Source organism: Anser cygnoides, chromosome 3, assembly GCF_040182565.1.
Source record: "Anser cygnoides isolate HZ-2024a breed goose chromosome 3, Taihu_goose_T2T_genome, whole genome shotgun sequence".
NCBI lineage: Eukaryota > Metazoa > Chordata > Aves > Anseriformes > Anatidae > Anser > Anser cygnoides.
In genome coordinates, this window is record NC_089875.1 from 36,158,130 (window position 1) to 36,179,863 (window position 21,734).

At 40.8% G+C, this 21,734-nt stretch overlaps 1 protein-coding gene and 1 long non-coding RNA gene across 6 annotated transcripts in view; both read right to left on the reverse strand.

The window, feature by feature from the left end:
- The window catches only part of CRIM1 (cysteine rich transmembrane BMP regulator 1), a 181,386-nt gene extending 179,754 nt beyond the window's left edge, over positions 1 to 1,632 (reverse strand). For 2 of the 3 annotated variants that reach the window (XM_066993908.1, XM_048047756.2), the window contains exon 1: positions 788 to 1,632. In XM_066993908.1, coding sequence (XP_066850009.1) covers positions 788 to 1,628 — 841 coding nt within the window. In that variant the 5' untranslated portion in view covers positions 1,629 to 1,632. The remainder of the gene's footprint in view (positions 1 to 787) is intronic. The other variant, XM_048047755.2, reaches the window with a different exon arrangement.
- A 14,033-nt stretch (positions 1,633 to 15,665) lies between these two features.
- LOC136790381 (uncharacterized) overlaps positions 15,666 to 21,734 on the reverse strand; it is a 36,923-nt gene continuing 30,854 nt past the window's right edge. For 2 of the 3 annotated variants that reach the window (XR_010830237.1, XR_010830235.1), the window contains 2 exons: positions 20,828 to 20,993; positions 15,684 to 15,794 (listed from right to left, as the gene is read on the reverse strand). This is a non-coding gene — a long non-coding RNA (uncharacterized lncRNA). Of the gene's footprint in view, positions 15,795 to 20,827; positions 20,994 to 21,734 lie in introns of all 3 variants that reach the window. The other variant, XR_010830236.1, reaches the window with a different exon arrangement.

The window sequence follows — 21,734 nt, forward strand, 5'->3', positions numbered from 1 at the left end:
GGCAAAACAAGGGAGACTAAAAGACTTCTCTTTGGCCTTTTGTAAAAAAGCATAAAGAAGAAAATTTAAGCTCTCCAATAGACACACAATTTGAAGAGGGGGTGCAAGCAAACTTCTCTCGTGCCCTGTGCTAGCTCATCACCTCGCAAGCAGCGGGAGAGCAGCCGGGGGGACTTGGGGAAGAGTCGGGGCCTGGGGATCCCTCTTGCTGTGGGAGCAGGGAAAAGCCAGCCTGCCTTATCGTGCACCCAGCATGTGCGGGCGGGCAGATATTAAGTGACAGGAACAGGAAGGAAAACTTCACAACAGATGATCAGCCTTTGTGTTTCCTTACAGAGGAGGAATCCGGAACAGACATCATGCGTGTAGCACTGACCTCCCCTGATCTCAATCTGGCAAGCCGCTGCCAGGTCCTCTCTTACCGAGCAACCCGAGCAGGGGATCAGTAGCTGGCCGGCTTGACGCAAGCTACCGAGCTACTAAGGAAGCGATGAAACTGGGAGCGCCCGACGTTAGCTTAAGCTACCAAAACTGAAGGGTAAAAAAAACTTTTCAGCAGTCTGCCGGGCAGAAGGGCCCGAAAGCCGCACTGGCGGCGGGGGCCGGGCAGAGCAAAGCAAAGAAGGAGCGGAGCAGGAGCCGAGCGGGGCGGCCCCGGGCTCCCCACCTCGGGCGGAGCGGGGCGGCCCCGCCTCGGGTCCCGCCGCCGGGGGTCGGGTTCTCGGAGGACCCGGGGACCGGAGGGAGGAGGGCTGGGGGGGGGGGGGGGTCTCCGTCCGCCTCTCACCTTCGCAGACGCCCACTTCGTACTCGGTGATGGAGTCGCCGTTGAGCGGCGGGCGGATGACACAGCGCAGCCCCCGGTCGCAGGCGCCGTGCAGCCCGTAGACGCCCCCGCAGCTCTCGTTGCGCTGCCGGGCGCACATGAAGCAGCAGCCGCAGATGCCCAGGACGATGCTGCCGGGGCAGCTCTTGGGCTCTTCGCACTTGGACTCGTCGCAGGGCAGGCAGACGAGCGCCCGCGTCCCCGACTCGCCCAGCAGCAGCGCCAGCAGCAGCAGCCACCCCGCCGCCGCCAGGTGCCAGCCGCCGCCACCTCCGCCGTCTCCGCCCGGGCGCCTCCTCCCCGCCGAGACCGCTGCCAGGTACATCCCGGCGCCGGGGGGAGCCCCGCCGGAGCCCCCGCGCCGGGCGGCGGACCCGAGCGTGCCGCGGCTCCTTCCCGCCGCCCCCGCCCGCGGCCCCCCGAGGAAAGTTTCCTCGCTCGGCGGCGGCCGCTTCAGCCAAACTTCTGCGCCGGGCGGCGGCGGCTCCGCCCGCTGCCCCCTCCGGGAAGCGGCGTCCGTCGGTCCGGCCGTCCCGCGGCTCCCGGCCCCGGCGGTCCCGTCCAAGGCCAGTGAGCGGCAGGCGGCCGCGAGCCCCTGGGCGCGGCGACGGCTGCTGGTGCTGCGCTGCGCTGTGCCCCGCCGAGCTCCGCCGCGCTCCCCGCGCTGCGCCCCGCTCGCTGCCCGAGCCCCGACTCGCCTCCTGCCTGCGACTCGCCCCGCTCCGAGTGCGCCCTCTGCCCTTCCCCCATTGGGCGGCGATCGCCCTCTCCCCGCCTCCGATGCCCCTCCGCGCCTTCCCATTGGCTAGCTCCCCGGCGGGCCCCGCCCTCCCTCCTCCTCCTCCTCCTCCTCCTCCTCCTCTCCCCCCAGCTCCCGGGGCTGGGGAGCGACGCAGCCGAGGCGGGCGGCGGCAGCAGCCTGGGCCCCACGGCGGCCGCCGCCTCCCCCAGTCCCGTCCCGCCCCTCCCCTCCCCCGCCCGGGGCTCCGAGCGGGGCGAGGCGGGGGGGCAGGACCCCGGGGGGACCCCGTGGGCGGAGAGGGGCCCCGCGCCCCTCCTCCTCCTCCTCCTCCTCCTCCTCCTCCTCCTCTCCCTTCTCCCCGTGAGGGGTGCGGGACGGGGAGCCCCCCGCGCACCGTCCCGTCCCTTCCCGTCCCGTCCCCGCAGCGCCGGGGCTCTGCGGGCCGCTCCCCGCTGCCCTTCGCACGGCGGCCGCGTCCCGGGCTCCCCGCGGCCGGCGGCGCCCCCGCAGGGCCAGCAGGCGGCGGCGCTCCGTGCCCCGCCGCACGCAGGGAGCTGCTGCTGCCCAGAGGCTGCCCCCGCCGCAGCCCGGCGGCTCCGGGAAGGAAGGGCAGGCTCTCCGCGGCGGCCCGGGGGGCCTGAGGGCTGTGCGGGAGGCTTACTCCGCCGCCACAGCGTCACGGAGTTGGGGGGATGGAGGGAACGAAGCGGTTCGCTAGGCAGGTGGGGTGAGGGCAGCTGCGCAACGCCGGGCCCGGGGAGCCGTCGGTTGCCCGCAGCGGTGCCAACGCTGAGGGAAATTTTAGGAGGGAGGCTCTGGAAACTTAATCTAGGTGATTAAGGAGGGTGCCAGGGTATGGCTTGCACGGCTCCTCCAAACGCCCGCGTTCTGAGAAAGAGCCAGTTATGGTGTCGACGGGAGATCTGCGTGAGGGCAAGGCAAAAGGCAACTTGCTGCCAGCAGCAGGAGGAGCGCTACAGTAAAGCTTTGTCAGCAACGGTGTATCTTTTTGCTGTGGAAAAAGCCCTGTAAATCGCCCTCATGCATTCCTGCCGAAGTGTCTCCTTGTAGCAAAGGTTCCCCGTCACCATCATAGGCCCATCTCTAATGGAAACAGTGCAGCTGTGTAACCTGACGGTGAAAAATAAAGCATTTTCTCTATTAAAAATAATCACGTCTTCATCATATCAGACTGGCTGACTGTATTCGGATCCATTCAGAATTTAAACTAAGTTTTTAAAGTTTATTTTTCAAGAACTACAAATGTTTTAATTCGCCCCAGTAGCTTGCAAGGCACTTGTCTTGGTCTGTGTTTTTCAGTACAACATTACTGTGATGAAATGCCGCCCGTACAGCATGCGCTACATGGATTAGGGCCATTTAGCTGACATATCTCAAAAAGTAATGGACAATGAGAAGCAACCATCTACCAGGCATCAGCATTTGAACTGATACAATATTTTTGAACAGAGTTGGAAAGCAAATGATAAGGTGATCTCATTAAAGGCCCCATGTTTTGGTATAAACAAATCCAGCAAATCCATTTGAGAGGAAACAAAACACAACACGGTTCATTGCTGTGTTCTGTAAAGCAGTAAGACAGGAGAGCACTGGAGTTCGTATTAGCAAGCCAAGCACTCAGGCTCTGAGCGTTATGGCAAACTGGTGATACTCCTGGGCATATCAATGCACCGAGCAAGAAGTTCTGTAAAATGTTTCTTCAAAAATTCTGGTCTGTCAGCCTCAGGACACTCAAATCAATCTCCCAACGCACCTGCAGGGGTCAGAGTACTTTTGATTCACCAGAAGTTTCCACCAAAAAAAAAACCCCGCTGTGATTTGGGTAAAAGCAGTATGTAAAAACATACCTTCAGTGTGTAGCTTTGCTGAGATTGGTTTTAGAATGAGGCATACATTTCCTGTGGCTGTATTTTTAAAATACTATTCACGAATCTGAGTCTGTGCAGACAGGAGTTACAAAACTGATTTCAGTGCTGGAGAGGATGCACGATACAATACCTAACGAAGACTTGAATTCAATGGTCTTAGTTTATCAAAAGATGAAAAGTGATCTGATTACAGAATGTTAATACTTCTGTGTGGAAAAATCAACTGGTCTATGAAAAACATGTAGGTATTTTTCCAGGACCTGTGCGCAATAGGTTCAATATTTCCCAGACATGCCTGACCTACCAGTCCTGTACTGTACTGATGTGCGGTATACTCAAGGCACAAAGAATTCGTAGGACCTACTGTGTCTTTGCATGTGTGGGAACAAAGAAGTGCTAGAAGCAGTACAAAACCAGATGAAGAGGAAAGCTAGGAACAGCTCAGATAAGAAAGTTGTAGGGCCCCGAGAAAAAGAGAGCAAACTTTTGAGCTGAGTGCCAACAGAGAGAGGCTTCAGCTGTGAGCAGGATTAGTGCCCTGCGTCATAGGCTGTTTAACCCATAATAGCTTCATGTAAGGGAGCAAACCACAGAAATATTTGTGCTACAAGTATAAAATTTAGGGTTCTTGTCTCCTCAGGCCTTGTCCTTTAGGTGCAAGTCGTAAACTACTCATGCACATGCTTGTATTTCCCTTTTCTGGCCCCACTAAATATTTCATTGCACAGTGGCACAGCTTCAGCAGGAAAGGTAGAAAAGGCTCTTGCCCCAAACCTGAGAGGAGTCCATAGGGACAATGAGGTACTCCTTCGAAATCAGCAAATCTGATATTTGATGACTTTACAGGGAAGGTGAATTTCACTGCTTTCCCCAGCAAGAAACAGTGAAGGATTCTTACAGGGAAATTGACTTGATTTACTGCCTCTTGGTTTACTAAGGGATTTAGATCCTAAGATCCAAATCACTTAGGAGTAAGTAGATTCAGCTACTGAAGTGAGATCCAGCTCCTAATTTCCCCTAGAAACAGTTTAGTAAATACTGCAAAATTCAACTGTGGGAGGATGAAAAGCATTCTGACAAACAGGCTGTAGCAGCTGAATTTTCCTGGGCTTGCTTTTCTGTAATACTAGTGTTGTATTGAAGCCACATCTAGGCTGGATGAAGTTGCAGCACTAATAGGAGCGGAGCTGTAGAGCTTGCTTGGTCGTCACGTAATTGGAGCTTTTTCAAAACCACGCAGTGCTAATGAGAAAGCTACTACCCCCTTCACTAACTCCTCCGCCCCTTGCTCCCCTCACTACTGGTGAATATCCCTGTGTGAAATATAGGTGTTCAGCATAAATATCCTGATAGGTCTGACAGTCACAATAACCACAACTGAAATACACATTGCATTTTCTTGACATAGGAAAAGATATCTATAATACCAAAAATTAAAACGTTTCTTTTTTTTCTTTTTCTTTTTTTTTTCTAATAAGAAGCAAAATATCAGAATGTCTTCATTCCGATTCCAAAGTTTGTTTTCACTATGTTGATATACACCAATAATTCCTTATGTATATTTGAATTCTGTAACAACGGTGATTTTAATGCTAAAGTTATACTTCTTTCTATGCAAACATTTTATTTTTTTCTGTGCTTCATGGTGTCTTTGTTGCACATTAAATTTCCCCTTTATTCTTTAGTCAGTTAAGATCACTTGTGTCTCCTTTGTAGCAGTCTCTAGATATAAACTTTCCCGTAAACAGGTTATACACATGAGCAATCTCTACTTGCAGAAAAAAAAAAGAATCAAGATGAAACCTGCCACTATTACAAGCAGTGCTGAATCAGTCTGAACCACATGAGAATAATTTCTCTCTTCTTCACAGAGATATCATAGACTTATTATAGTAGTAGCTGCAAGGTGTTTCAAAATCTTTAAATGGAAAATGGTGTGAAATTGGAAAACTGAATATGAGAATTCATTTTAATAGAAACAATCATTTTAAGAATTGTTTTGAGCCAGTTCCCAATAAATATATATCCCACCAGGTAGTCTCTTCTGTTTTTTTCAATCCCATAAACCTTTCCTCTCAGCTGAATCCCTAGCTTGGGACAGCTCAGTGGTTCAATATATAAGTCTGGAATAACCAACAGACAGATGTGTTTGCAGATTTTCCTAATACATCTTGGACTGCTCATAGGGAACATACAAGTGAAAGGACCTGCTTTTTTAATGGACCCAAAACAACCGCATAAGCAATTTGAAAATGCAATCGCATGACTAATTTACTTCTATATGTTTTTTAACAAGCAGAAGCTATAAATTAATAAAAATGACAAACAAATAAGCTATAAATGAATAGGAATGGCCATTTGCGGGCGCAGTTCTTCATGTTGCACTTAAATCACTGAAATCATTACACATTCAAGTTAAGGATTTGTTTGGATCTAAGCATTTTATAATATGTATCTTACAAATTACAAGGTTAAAGAATTAGGAAGTCAATACCTGTTTAAGGCTTGCTACCAGGAGGCTTTCAGGAGAAATAACTGTTGTGTCTAAAAATGTAATTTTGTATTTAAATTGATCACCCTCAAGGTCATGCTGGTTCTAGCTTCTTTAGCATGAAGAAAATCTTTTTAACAAATAAGCACAGTTAGCACAGAAAGACAATTTGCCGTCAGTTTACAAAAGAAAAGTAGAAGCATTTTAAATGGGTATGTCAGTCTAGCAAATATATGCATTTTAGTTACAGAAAATCTGGCCACCAGAAAAGTAGGTGGATTAGATCAGCATCTACATCCATTTTCATAGTGCTGCATACTGATAACTGATAAAATATTAAATGTTAAAATACAAAACTGAAAATTCTGTGTTTATTTCACTGCAATCTGCTGGGTATCAATATCTACAATATAAAATAGATAAAATCAGATAGCATGAGGGATACACTCGATGTGATGTAAAAGCTATCATAGCTAATTCCCCAGCTCAATATGTCCAAAGGATATTATCTTCACAGAGTTCTAGGCAAGGTATTTTTTCTCAAACATGGTTTTGAGCTATTGAAGGAAAAGCATGAGAGGCTAAAGTTAGCAGGACTAAGCTGAAGGGTAGCTGCTTATCAAGATAAGTCAGGCCCCAGCTGTAATACTTTTTATTTCTGCTCAAATTCATCAAAACTTGTCTGAGCTTCAAACTCTTCAAAATGTGACCTGGCGTCTATAACCAATTCAAACAGGGGCAAAATGTCTTGTCTTTTGTTTTGCTTTAGACAAATGCTACAAGGAAAAAATGTCAAATTATGAATGAATTACAGCCTTATTCAGAGACCACTATATAAATTGAATTTTTATTTTTTTTTTCAGGAACAAGTTTAAATGTTCTTTAATAACATAGTTAATGACAAACTCACATTTCTCTTTTTCTAAGAGGATTAAATCTATAAAACATCTAAAAATATATACCTTCTGTGTTAGAGAAATTTTACTTCATCAATACATTTATATGTGTGGGCCTACTCAGCTCTTGATTATCAAGAGTATCCGGAAAAAAAAAAAAAAAAAGTACCCACAGGCAGTACAAAATGTATGCAAGGGGGAACACACAATGAGAACAGAATGGAGAAGAGAGTAGGTTGGTGACACAGCTGGCTGGAGAGGCAGGGACCCCGAGACAGCCCTATCCCAGTGGGTATGCTTCATCCAGGTGCCTCTGCTCTTGCAACATGCTTAATCCATAACCCAGAGAAATCATCAGCGGTTAATTGGGAGGCAACTATAGCTGAACCTGCTGTATGGCAAGGGGGCCGTATAAAGCCCTGTGAGTTTCCTGACATTATTTTCTATAACTCTTCCAGGCAGCGTTTCATATTCTGGCTACGTTCTGACTGTCTGAACTCATGGAAGCCTGCGGTTATTAAGACCATCTTAACCAGGCCCTTTACGTATTTAGCAAATTAAAACTATTTTTGATGTCTTTATTAAAGCTGGATAGAGCTTGCACTCCAAGAAATCACAGAGTATTTCCGATGTTTTTCCTAACACTTTCTAGATTTTAATGCTGATAAATGCAACTGGCCATAAAACCACTGATCCCTACTGACTTGCTTCCATTCGTGTCTCTAATCACCTTCTCAGTTTCTTTGGATGATGATGTGGGTTAGCAAAAATGTTTAGGACAAAGTCAAAGGCTCTTCTGGTTATTACAACTTTATGTATAACAAATTAAGAAATTTGGCTTCTGATATCTACCGTGTGTGTTGACGAAATCAGATTTTCCTGGTTTGTCCATTCTAGGAAACTAGCGCTGCTTATGAGAATAAAGCAGAGGCATTTTCCCAAATTAAAACAGTATTTCTGTAAATTGTCTGATCTTCTTTATTTCTCTTAATGGATAGCAAATAGCGAGTCTAATTGTTCAGCTTCTTAACAGATCGGTTAGAACTACGCACAGCTTGGATACCATTTGCAAAGCCCATATGTCTAAAGTTACTGTGGTGTGCATACAGTGAGAGAAAAAGATTAGTATAAATCAGCATTTATACAAATTGTTTGGTCTGCATTATTTTTTATAGCATCTTTGGGCAAAAACAGAGTAAAGATATTATTTCAAGGTCAACTAGGCCTTACTCCTTCCGTCCTTGTTTCCTTTTAGTATTTCCTTGTTTGTGTTGTGATAATAGTTGGCCTCCCTTGGCTGATTTAAATATATTAACAAGAATTATTCACTAGCTTCTGTCGTTATTCTTTAAATTATTAGAAATATGGTGACTTGTCTTTTAAATTGCTAACTAGACCGAGAGACTTTGCCAGTCTGAAGTTTGTGTAGGCTTCAGCAAATGTTAATGCACTCAGCCTATATCAGAAGATGCTCAACATCATGCAAGATCACATTCCCTTTCTTTTAGTATGCAGGAAGACATATTCAGTAGATTTCCTGGTCCAGGTTCCTTGAAAGAAGCAAATGGATATTGATGCACGCCCAGTGTTTTGAACACCGTTCACCTTTTCAAGTTTGAACTTGGAATCATAATATTAGGGACACAGGTGGGGTTAAGGAAACAAGCGGGAAGGTAAAACGACTTGCTTATAAAAAGGGCAGCAATATAGTTAGAAAGAGAACACAGCATCTCCTGCCTCTCAAAGCATTTCTGCCTCATAAACTCACCATTTCAGATAATGTTGAGAAAATAGTGGCGCAAGGAAGCAAGCCCTGAACAGCAGAAAAGCCTTAGCAGTAAGAAAGAAAGAGGCTGGTTTGGTTTGAATGGACCCATAGAGAGGAACTGGACAGGGAAGTTTTCTCAGTCCAGGGGAAAGACGGGATGGATACAATTATGTGGAATAGCCTCCTACCGTCAGCAGGAACTTGTGAGATATTGGCAGTTTCCTAGACATTTTCAGTTCTCTCACTTTCTAGCAATAAAACACATGACATCATCAGTATTATTCTCCTGGCCCTTTGGTCTTTGCTAACAGGGGATTAATGCCAACAGCCTAAGTCACCCCCTTTAAGGCAAAAGGGTTCTCCTCTCATGAAATCTTCAGGTCATCATTGCTTTTGAGTTGAAGTACATCTCCTATTCTAGGAAATCCTTTACTTATGGGTTTTTGTGAAAGAAGTAACTGCTTTCCTCTTTCCTTCACAGTGCATTTCAGCCTTTTGTAACCTGCCCCCCAGGTTAACTGGGCTATAGGTTGAATAGATAGATTTTAGCATACTTTAGCTGATGATGGTGAGTTTATCAAAAATACTTTCTAAGGTTTCATATAATTATTGTGTTCTCTTGAGTGCTTCTTTGACTGACACGTTTTTGCCTTTTTGCATTTTTATTATAATTTTTTTTTCTTCCTTCAGAAAAGAAGTGACAGAGAGTTTAGGTTACTAATTTGAGAAAAGGGCTGATCAAATCTCACAAGACAATCTTTAATTACTACGAGAAACACTGCTATTGGCTCCTATTATTTTATGGCAGTGAACCTGTTAGAATTCTCTTACTTAGTAAGGAGAAAGTCTTACTAAGTAAGGAGAAATTCTTACTTATAAGGAGAAAGACTTGCTTTTATGCTTTATCTGCTTACCACTTCAAACAATGCAGACTAGCAGCAAAAACTTATTTTTTACAAGGCAGTTAATCTGGCTCTAGAGGTGATTTTTTATTGCTAGATTTGCAAACAGCAAGCAGCTAACACCTAGGAATATGGTACAAGGCATGTACAGCCTTTTCACACGCTGTTTTAGCTACAATCTATCATAAGAAGCTGTAGCACTGTCACCATCTTGACTTGAGTTTTATAACTGTTATTCTCAGCATTCAGACGGATCTCTTGATGAGGCTGAGACTAGAGTGCTGCTCCAGTCCTGTTGCCCTCCTACACTGAGTAGTACATTTTGGTAGGGTAAAACCACTGTTGTCATTAATAGTTCCTCACTGATGCTGTCTCAAAAAGACAAACAAGTGAGCAGGAAGAGGACAATTGTTCACAGTTCCCCTGACATACTTGAGAGAGAGAGAGTTGAGAGAACAACTGGAAGCAGGATGTAATCAAAGTTCAGGTCCTTCCTACACCTTCTGAATCATTTTTTATTTCAAGCAAGGGCAAAAGCACCTTGAGCCACCTTCCTTTCTTTGGTCATCCAACATAGGCTTTTGCAGATCAACCCCCCAGTGAATTCCTTTCTTAATAACATTTTCCTATCTCTTAACTCACAGCATTTTCATTTTCTTTCATACAAGAAAGGGTATTCCTTGATTCAGCTTAAGTCATGAAATTGGAATCATATCAGTTTTTAATTTAGTCTGGTGCTTTATAGAGAACCTATTAAAATGAATACAAAAATATACAGATGTACTCTTCCTTAATTATTGAATTTCTATAGGTCTTCATTCTCAATATAATGATTTTAAGGCACAACTATTATTATTTTTTTTAAGAGAATGTATTTTCAGTTCTGTAGCTGAAGCTAAAAAAATGACAATTATGCAGTATGCAGTATTTCAAGTCCAGCTGGTTATTTGCTACAATTTTTGCCATAATACCCTTGATATTTTCAGTTTGTTGTAAGAAAGGATGGCCATCATAGTCCTACACTGAAAGCTACACTCAAAGCTGTACTTAGTAACCGTTGCTGTTGAATCAGGAAACACCTCATCTGGAGAATCTAAAGAAATAAAATTAAGAGATTAAGAGAAAAAAAGGCATATGCATTCCTTTCTTCTTCATACTATCTACAGTGCTATGAATAATGAGCTGTAGTACTTCATAACGCTTATACTTCCATTCACCACAGAAATTGAAAAGGAGTATAACCCCCAGCTTGTAGCTCCCACTGTGATTTATCTAACTTTGATAATGGTCAGGTATGCTTCTAAAGTACAGTATCAACTGATCAACACATCCCCCTTCCATAAATTCACAAAGACATTTTTCCTGAGTTCTGCTGAGCTTTTTCATTTTAGTTGAAGTTGTTGCAGTTGTTATGCCGGCCAGTGACCTCCAGAGCTGACAGCCTGAATCTTTATAACGCCTGCTGAAAAGCCAGCCTCTTCAGGCGAGGGCTGCAACAAACTGGAACTTCTCTGAGATGAAGGCAGTGGTACATGCATCAATTGGAAAGGAAAATGTGCAACAAATAAATGAAAAGTTTATCTGGTGGCTCTCACTATGGTTTGGTGGTGATGGGTAATCAACCCTGGCTGATGGGTGATCAGCTTTAAAGTACGTTCTTAGAGTTTGGACAAAGCAATCATTGCAAAATCTTTGGCAGTGTTTAAATACTTGCCTTTCAGATAATAATTTTAAATACCCCCCTTTCCTCCCCCCTGTGTTACATCGGTTGTTGGGGTACTGTCAAGTTCTTTGCAAAGCAGTTATAAAACTCTGTGATTTGGTAGAAAATTCTCTAGTGAGTTGTATATCTATTTAATACTTATCATTAGCAAATATATTAAAACATATCAGTAGACCTTTCCTAACTATATCTAAATGGCAAGAGGTAGTCTTTAATAGCTCTTCTGTACTGGAGTTTTTTTGTTTTTTTTTTTTTTGTGTCATAAAAGGGAACGAGCTACATGGGTATTCTAGATAGCAGCTAGAAGTAGTGAAAGCTGGTATTTTTCCTCTTAGTGTAGAAAATCATCTCTCCAAGTTTCTAGGGTATTAGGAAAGTCTTTTTCTGTTGTTTTGCTTTTCTTTGTATTAATGGATAAGCCGGGGCAGATTTGTCACTGATATCTCTGGGTTCAGTAGAGATCTCTGATGGAGTCAAGAAACATACAACAAAGAGAAAATGTGTTGGTTCAGGAGAGGACTTGAAGTAATTTAGATTTTTTTTTTCCTTTTTACAAAATAGGCAAAGAAAAGTGAAAATTATCAAAAGGAATACTCCTTGGACATTTATTATTCTCTCTGTATCAATTATTTTTTCCACATCACCATGAATAATTCAAATATACATCTTAGTTTATATTCCATGCTTTGTCTTTTTGCTACTTCAATGCAATTTTTAATAAGTGAGATTTAAAGCTTGACAGTGACAAAAACAGTATTGGTTTAACTACGGATTTCTGATGAACATGTTTTTAATAGAAAAATCCACATCTGGCTTTCTCATAAACTTGGCTTTTTCTAGTCACAGAAGTACAAGGCTGTACTGCTTACCTTCATTCTAAATCTAACTGGTCTCAGAATTTTTGTACTTATGTATTGCTAATTTATCCAGACAGTAACCATGACAATATTGATAACATTTGCAGAATAAATAGGACACAAGACTGTTTACCTAGGAAGAGTCATCATTTAGAATATTATCAAGATACTTGGCAGTCTTAGATGTAGACTAAGATTTAGGCATTAATATTGCCTATTGTACTAAAAACTATTAGACCTGAACTTATTGTTACTGAGAGATACCAGTTGCTCAGAATTCTTTTAATCTTCAGAAAGGCCTGAAGAGGCTCTAACAGATTCTTCTTTCCCTTGCTATGCCACACGCAAGGTTGGCTGGCTGTCCATCTGATCTCCTGAGTCTCTTGGGTGGAGAGACCAGAGTTATGGTTGTAACTGCTGTTTTGCCACATGACCATAGCTGTATTTCTCCATTTTTGTTTACATTTGTTTGTTGTCTGTCTTGGTTAGATAGCTGGAGCATCCTCCACTACATGCATATGTAGTGTTTAGCAGGTTGGTCCTAAATAAATAGTTAATACGAAAAAATCAGTGACTTTTCTTGCCATATACTAAGAAATCCTATGAAAAGAGGATTATAGAAGGGTTAACAGAAATATCTTCTGTTTCCTCCCATTTCAATCCAAGTTTATGGTAATTTGAATGAACTAAAAGGAGGTTAATTTCTTCTTTGTTCTTTTCCTGTTATATCTTTTTCTATCAATACTCTATCCTTATAATTATCATGACCTGTATTGAAGGTTAAACCTGTCAGTTGTTCTTTAAATTACTTTCATTAATGCTTAAGTTATTTAATCCTTCTGCTGGGGAGAATATTCATTGGGGTGCTGTGTTGACTCTATCTCTGATACTTCTTAGGCTTTATATTTAAGCCTGTGGAGAAATGTTATCATTCAGAGCAGCCAGGGTTGATTCTTCATAACCTGGGACCTCAGTGCAAAACACTTCGTTTGTGATATAGAAAAATTTGATTATATTGCTACCATACTATCTCAAATCATTGTTTGGAGTTCAAATCAGAGCAATCGGATGCTCTGTCTTTTGCAGAACTTCCTGTTCATTACAAAATACGATTTTGTCTGTTTCCTGAAACACTTTCCTCTTCTATGTTTTATAGTTCAGAGCTTTGACTCAGTTCAGCCAATAAAAAGGTACAACAGGGCCATAAAATGAACTCTGTTGACAATCTGGGGCAGTGCAGATGGCTACCATTGCTTGTTGTGGCATGTATTTCAGATGAGTCAGATCAGAGCTCAGGTTTGACAGTACACTGTCAATTTCTGTCAGGTGAAGCAGATTATTGATGACTTTTACTGCTGGATGAAACCTAAAGAAAACCAGAAGCTGTCAATATAATGTTGGGAGAACGCTGGCAGAAGCAAGATTCTCTGGTAGTCCTAGGTAGTCCATTTAGATGTGTTTTTCTACTTCTTCAACAGCTACGCTGAGTACAGACTTCCTTTCTCTTTATTTCTATTGTTAGAACAATAACAAATGAATTGGCCAGTGTTAATGTTAGTCAAACAGCTGTTTCCAAATCTGCCAATCATATTCGCAGGTTTTCCTTCACGATCTACAGGAGTCACTGCTATACTGTTAAAGTATCCCAAATATCAAAGACTGAAAACTCTGCAAATACAAGGAAAAATCATCATCAACTAAAACATGAAACAGGAGATCATTTCTCTGGGCCACTAACAAATCCCGGATTTCAGAAAACAAATAGCTATTTTCTGTCACAACTGCATGATAGGATTTACTTTGTGCTTTAAATACAATTATAGTTAATGCTGTATCTAACTGAATATGAAAGGAAGTGGCAGAAAGGGAGAAGAGGAGGGCTGGTCATCATTATATCAGGTGAGCAAGAAGAAGCAACAAGGAAGTTAGTGCCTGCTGATTCCGTACCCTTGCTACCTTTATACCTCAAGGTGCCATTGGTCCCTAGTTTCCACTGTCAGGTACTGGGATCTTTGGGAGAAAACACTTATGGGTAGTTTTCTAGCTAGCGGGAACTCCCCTGTGGTCTAAGGGAAGCCTTGCTAAATACAGACAAGATATCACAAAGACCCAGGGAAGTATGCTGTCTGAAGCAGTGGAAACTTGCACATTTAGGGGAGCTGTCTGTAAGGTGCCTTTGCAGTTCAAAGACATTTCTCACCTGCGTCAATATTCTCCCTGCAGCCTCCTCAACCTTCTTTAGCGTCTTGGCTTGAATTCCTTTCTCTGCTTCTCTCTCTCTCATTTGTTTGTTTGTTTTTAAGGTCAAAAGTTATGAAGGGGTTTGTGATAGGCAAGTTTAAAAGCACATGATTTTTACAGGTTTCATAGATCTCTAGCTATGTCTGTTCACACAGTCCTATGAAACAGAAACTGAATTTATATTGAACCCATGGAAAAAAAATGCAAAATAGTACTGTAGTTTGGATATTTCAGAGAGCTCACTTCTTGCTCGAGTTAGCTCTGCTATGTTATATGTAAGTCCCCCCAAAGATTTGGGGAATTATTTGAAGCACTGGCTTTGTGCATTACCACACCAGCTATGACTGTCTCAGGAGCTTTAACTAACAGCCACAGGATAAATTCTCTAGGGCAGCAGAGTTCCTCCCACACCTTCATATCTTTGAAATTAATTTCCTTTACAATTTTGACAGATCACAAGTTTTGTTAGCTTCAGAAGGCAATGAAAAAAGCATTTAAGTGAACTTTTTTGATTCTGTACTTTCCATCTAGACATGGAAACCTAGCCCAGACTCTAAATGCAGTCTTTGCAAAGTACAAGGATTTTACTGTGCTTTCATAAAATAAATGTAACTTTAGTAGAGAAATTGAGGTAATACACAAAAGATATACATAGCAGCAAAGGAAGAAAATACACTACCTCAGAACAGAGACTGAAAACGCAGTCTGGTATACGGCATCCTCTGCCACCAAATAAATAACACATAAAAAGATGGAGAATTAATGTTGCCTGTTGATGAAAGTGGTTGATGGATAGGCCAAATCCTCTTTTAAGATGAATGTACCCATATGATATCAGTGACAGATAGCATATTCTCTCTGGGAAAAATAGACATTTTATGACATTCATTGAAATTTACTATTAATTAAAATAATTTGCTCAAATGTTGCTCTTGGTATGAAGCACATTTTGTAATAGATTATATAGTTAAATCACCCAGACTCTCGGAAATAAGAGCATTTGTGCTCAACAGATGACATTTTTAATTTAAGTCTTCTCCTTTGATACAATAGCAAACAGCAGCAAATGCAACAATAACATTCTTCTAAGATATGGGAGGTATGGCAGCAATGATAATATTGTGCCTCAGTGACCATTAACCTACATCAGCAAATGTCAGCTGGAAATCTAAAGGGTACTGAGACAATTTTTCACAGTCGCAAAAATGCAGATGAGAAAGCTGAACGTATTTACATGTATCCAGATATGCATTATATGATCACGTGGATTCCTGACAAGTCAGAAGAGTTACATTCAACCAACTGTTATGAAATTCAGCAGAAAACAGAAAAAAAATTATTCAACAAAATCTGAAAGAGTTTTTCTTTGAAGGGCAATACTCATTTCTGTCACATTATACAAGGAACCTTGGTTTGGGGCGAAGATCCTGAGTTTTCTTTTTTCTTTTTTTTGGGCCAGCTGTCAAAGAAAATAAGTGGACAATAAAGCTATATTAGGATATTTTTATTACCAAGATTAAAGCACAGAAAATGAAATGGAACTAAATTCTTCCAGACTAGGGAAATCTTACTTTTGATACTCCAAAGCTGAAATGTCTTGGAAGTATTGAGGTTAACTGTTTCCCATTTCCAAAGTATTTCAGTTTTCAGGTGCATACTGATAAAAGTCAGGGAAATGTAGGATTAAATTCCTGCTGGCATTACTGACAGGGCTTATATCAGAAAGCCCAGCAAGGAGGGAAAATGGTGAGGAGATCCTTTCTCTACCCAAGAAGACTTGAACCTGCATTATCCCCCTTCCTGAGCAGTGCTTCCACAGAGTGTCACTGATTGCTCTGGGCAGCTCCAGGTGATGTTCCATTTTGTATTAGACCACAGTGTTTGAGCCCAGGTATTTCATGCCTTTGCCAGCCACCAACCACTATATACTCTCTCTGCCTTTTTTTTTTTTTTTTTTTTTTGGCTCAGTAGGCCACTCACAATGAACAGTGTCAATTAAAGATAGTATATAGTCCATAGCATATTAGAAGATAGTGAGAGGTTAGTGCAACGCTTAGTAACACCAGTTCAAAACTTCTCAAGAAGCTAAAGTGGAACATGAGTCTCACATTTCTAGTCTGAATGGTTTAACTACAGAGCCTAGCCCTTCTTTTCTTTGACTTTTAAGTCACATACACAAACATTGATATGTTGAAACACTTCATTTTATATATATGTTAAATGGTGATTTCTGATATTTTAAAAGCATTTTTGCTAAAATTACTTGACAGACTCAGACCAAACTGGTGAACATCTTTGTTTATTCTCAAACTATATATTTTTGGTGACATACTCCCAGAATGTTATTAATGACTTCATTGTTTCCTTCCCTCCTTCCCAGGGAAGGAAAGAAACAATTGTAAATTTCTTTGCACTAAAGCTGCTATAGGAAGTCTGAATACATTCTGAACGATCTATAGTAAACAAAACTTCTTTACAAAATGTAAGAGTAAGGTGAGAATATAAGGGGGTATCTACAAACAATAAGCTGTATTGAGTTACACTCCTATTATCCAGGTAAAGTTTTTCATTAAAGTACTTTCAGGTATTGTTGGGACCCTACATAAATCAGGATTTCATAATGCTCCAGAGCTATTCCTGCCTCCCTCAGACAATTTGCATTCTGATAATCTTTCATGATAAATAGTCTGTGGATATATCTGTTGCTAGTTACTCACAGACATGGTTAACGAATAGCAGTCTGATTTGTTGCTTTTTTGCTGATAAATGTGATCCAGTTTCTTTATTTTTTTCTCTTGCAGAAGGCCAGGACTCCTCTGCAGCAGTCTTCTCGTTTCTTTCTGACCCATTTTGGATAATCCAAACTGTAAAGCAGCAGTCTATTTCCTAAGCACTGAGTGGCATGCTGTCCTCTTTAGTAATTTGCAGGACATGGTGATCCTCTTATAAAAACAATTTTTCTCAATATTACTACCAAAACAGAAAAGTAAAATAGGAATCTGCTTATAAATATTGTAAATTAAATACTACTGCCGTAGCTCTACAAAACCCCTACTCTGAAGTCTATTCTCCAAACTAATTGGGTCTCAAGCAAAATTAGCAATCAGTTGATGTTCTCTTAGATTAGACATCTCAAATGCCATATTTTAAGCAAAATATCTCACCATCTTTTTTTTTATTATTATTTTTTTTTAAATTCTTTTATAAATGTCATTTAGTAAACCAAGACTGTCTGGATAATAATAATAATAATAATAAAGAGTCAGGTTTCATTTTATTTCAAGTCATAAACTTAAGTCTGAATATGTTTTCATTCCTTCTTCCAAACTTGGTACTACGGTAATCTAAAGCAGTGCATAGAAAATATTTTAATGTTTAATTTTAAGGAGAATGAAGTTAAACACTATATGTTGTGAACCTAGAAGGATTTCAAAGACATACTTTACTGGAGAAATCATCGTCCAAAAATACTTCATATAGCCAGTTGCCCTATATAAGAGGAAAACAGGTAAGAAAGAGGAAGCAAGTTTACTAATTTTAAAATGAAGTATGTCAAAAAGGAAATTTATTATCCAAGTTGGAAGCAGTGTCAGTCAATACCTGAAAGTTTACAAAATTTTGGTTTATAGTCTAAGTTTATGAAGAAAAAAAAAAGTTAGGGAATGTGAGTACTAATTCATATTTAATTAGGCTAGAACAGACTGTGTTCTGTTAAAATTGGCAATAGCATCTCTAGCTTTGAGAAACAATAGATCTCTTATCAATGATACATCTTTGCAGAAGAAACAGCATTGGAACCATATGTTGTGGTCTGGTTTTGGTCTGCTTTTTTACTGAGGAGTCACCATTTTGCTGACAATATACATTGCTCTTACTTGGTTTTAAGATAACAACTACAACAAAAAAATCATATTGCCATTAATGGAAACGGATTTGGATCTCAAGACTTCTGTCTTCTCTGAGAATTCATAGACTGTGGTTGTATCACAGGCAATTGAATCATAAATTCATTCACGGGAATGAATCCATTCATTTTCAGGGATTGCAAAAAGTATGCTAGCAGTGAAATGTTATCTAAAAATTTCCAAAGTGCCCTGCTTAATTAAGGTGCTTATGTTCTATGTTCAGAAGTCATAATCCTATTGAACAGCCTACATCTCATGTGACTTGGAACAAGATACAGTTTAGACTTCTGTATGTATATAGGTGATTAAGGTCCTTTCAGGAAAATCCTAAATGCTTTTATTGAATTGAAATCAAGATCTAGTCTTCCAAGTCACTTTGGCTCCGTCAGGTCTTACTAGTATGCTGCCACGTGCCCATGATTATCCTGTTCATGGGATGTGATGGAGAATGCTATTGTTTCGCCTATGCAAGTCCTTTCTTTGTTTTCTTTTCATGGAGGCAAAAGCAGAAATATGACAGAGGAAGACTAACTTATACACTTGGCCTGCTATTTGTTCAGGATCCAAACAGGGCACATTCCTGGACTGGAAACTATTCCTACATGTAAAGTTTATATTTAAGCCTCATTCTTTTTTCCTCTCAAAAATCATTTGGAGAGCACACATTCATATTGATACAATGATCAGCAGCATAATGTAGGCTTAAACAGGCCAAACAGTTTCCAGTAGCAGAAAAGCATAACCCCAAGATGAATTCTATAGATGGAAACAGTATTTCCTTTTTAGGAACATTCCTCCTATTTTTGGACACTGAGGATTTGCCATTAAGAGAACAAAACCCAGGGACACAGGTCAACAAGCAAAATGTCTTTGATGGCGTTAACTGCCCAGACCACATTTAAACTATATGCTTTTCTATGACCTCCCAAATTTTGCTTCTGGGGCAGTAGCAACTAGTGAGGGAGTCCTTGATAGTACAGTTCTTTGGGAAATGAGGATCCAAATGAAATCTGAAGACACAGACGTCATGTGTGCTTGATCCTAGATCCTGATGAAACCCACAAGAGCCACTTGGACTGAGACCACTGCTCATTCTGCAGGAATACAACCCTTCTTCTCTCTCTAAAAGAACAATACAGTGGAAACTCTTCTAGAAGCACATCATGGAATTTCCATTTCCCTGTGCAGGATTTTCCTGTAGAGGACTAATCTGGACATTTAATGGTTTCTTAGCTGAGCTTTAACGTAGGTTCAAAAGCATATGAATGCTCTCATGGGTGGAATAGCAGGCTACTGGAGGATATGAAATATTTCCTCAATGGAGGCATTTACCAAAGCTGCTGTAGGACTTCCATGATTCTATGAAAGCCAAGTCTGCTGAAAATTTTCATGCTAATTTATATAGATGTTTTAAAAAAGAAGTCATGGAATTCCATACCTCATATACATTAATTTTCCATCCAACAGAGTAACTTTGGCCATCTTGTACTTCAGTGAAAACCACCTCTGTAAGCAGAGTGAGACTGAACAAGAACTAGCATAATGGAAAGTTTCGTTTCCAAAATATAATAAAGTTGCAGGAGTAGCGAAGGAAGTGAACATTACTTGCACTTATGGTACACTCATTTATGCTTTTATGAATATGAATTTATGTTTTCCTTTTATGCTTCTGTTTGCATAACTGAAATCTATAGTGGCATTTTAAACTGGATTAAAATGTTTCTTTTGTTTCTGCTTTTGAGACTCTTACAGAATAACTTATATTTTAATATTGTTATTATAAATGTTTATGATGGGTAAAACTATGCATGGGCCCAGTCCAACTCCCACTTAAGTAAGTAGAAGGATTCCTTTGATGTTGATTGGGGTCTGGATTAGGCGTTCGATATGTCTTGCTGTTTATATACAGCAGTGTACAAAAGTGTTAATGCTCTATAAATTAGCAAAGACATTATTACCATCTGAATTTCCAGTGCAGATATATTACCTCAAACAAGCAGTTCCATGAGCAGTGGAACTAATGAAGCCTAATTTTCTATGATTTGTATCTGAGGGTGAATTTCCATGTGGTTTCTCTGGAAGCCTTTCCTGTCATGAGAGCAATGAATGGATTACCCTCCTCTCCCTGGCCACTTATTTTCATGAGATTTGTAGAAAATGAATACAGATGAGTCTTCTAGCTCTCTGTTGAATTTGGTTAAAAGTAGACAAGAGGTTTAGTAGGGGCTGGCAGATAGGTGACACAAAAACTTACAAATGTTATGGTTACAAGCCACTTTCCTGGGGAAACTGGACTAAAAGTAAAGGAATGCGCACACTGGACTTTGAATCATCAGACTTTGATAATATGCTAAAGGGACAGTTAATAAGAAACCACAAATGTAGATTTAAAAGGAGCCAGAAGTAATCTGAGTTTTAATAAGCAACAAAGAAATCTCGGTTATCCCCTTAAGCACAGCTATGCATTACATAACCTCATGACTTCCCAGGGGACAACAGAGGCATCTTGTTCCAATGAGACCCAATGCCTCCTGGAGCTTCCCAGCATGCAGACGGTATTTGAAATATTTATGGTACTGCTAAATACCTTTGGGACCAGGTGACTCTCCCAAGAATTAAGACTTGCTTTGTAAGCCAGAGCAGAAGGAGAACATAACTTGCCTTCGTTCTTCACTCTGCCCTTTGGTAAATGAAGTAGAGAATAATCTTACTTCGTTCCTGGGGAATGCACTCCAAAGAACCCGGGAAAAGTCCTTAAGTGAGTCAGAGGATGGAAAAGAAGAATTCACATCAGATTTTGTGCTCTTTTTTTTTTCCTTTTTTTTTTCCCATTATTCTTTATTCTTTCCATCCTCTGAATCTGCATCCTTGACAAGTGTGTTGCAGAAGTAACAATAAACATACTGTGCCAAAGCCAAATGGATCATTGGAATTGACTTTGGTTAAGTTGCTCCTGGAGAAATTTTATCCTCATAATTGTTTTTTGTTTGTTTGTTTGTTTGTTTGTTTTTTATCTAATTACATTAATACTTTATAATTAAGAACATATTATAATGTACTTCATAAATGTAACAATCTTCATACCTACATATTTACCCACTATGGAGCACACTAAATAATATAGAAATCAACGTATTTTAGGTGGAATCGGTAGCAGTATTCAAAGTTAACATTGTCTAGTTCTTTTGATTACAATTGCCTATAGTTTTGCCAATGTCAACAACCTGAAATTAAAATTTATACACTTATGCTCTATTTCAAACAGATTTTAAATTTTAAATTAAAAAGAAATCAAAATAATGAATCAAATGTAACAAAATATTTGTGCAAATGTCAGTCATCTTTCCTTCTTAAAAATAAATGTTTTGTACAGCTCTACCATCTCTGTCAAGAGTATTCCAAAAGACAGAAAGAGCAGTCCTGAAATCAGACAGGTGGATGTTGTGATCTGTGGAACATCCGGGCAGAACTGGCCAAATTGTAAACCTTTAAGT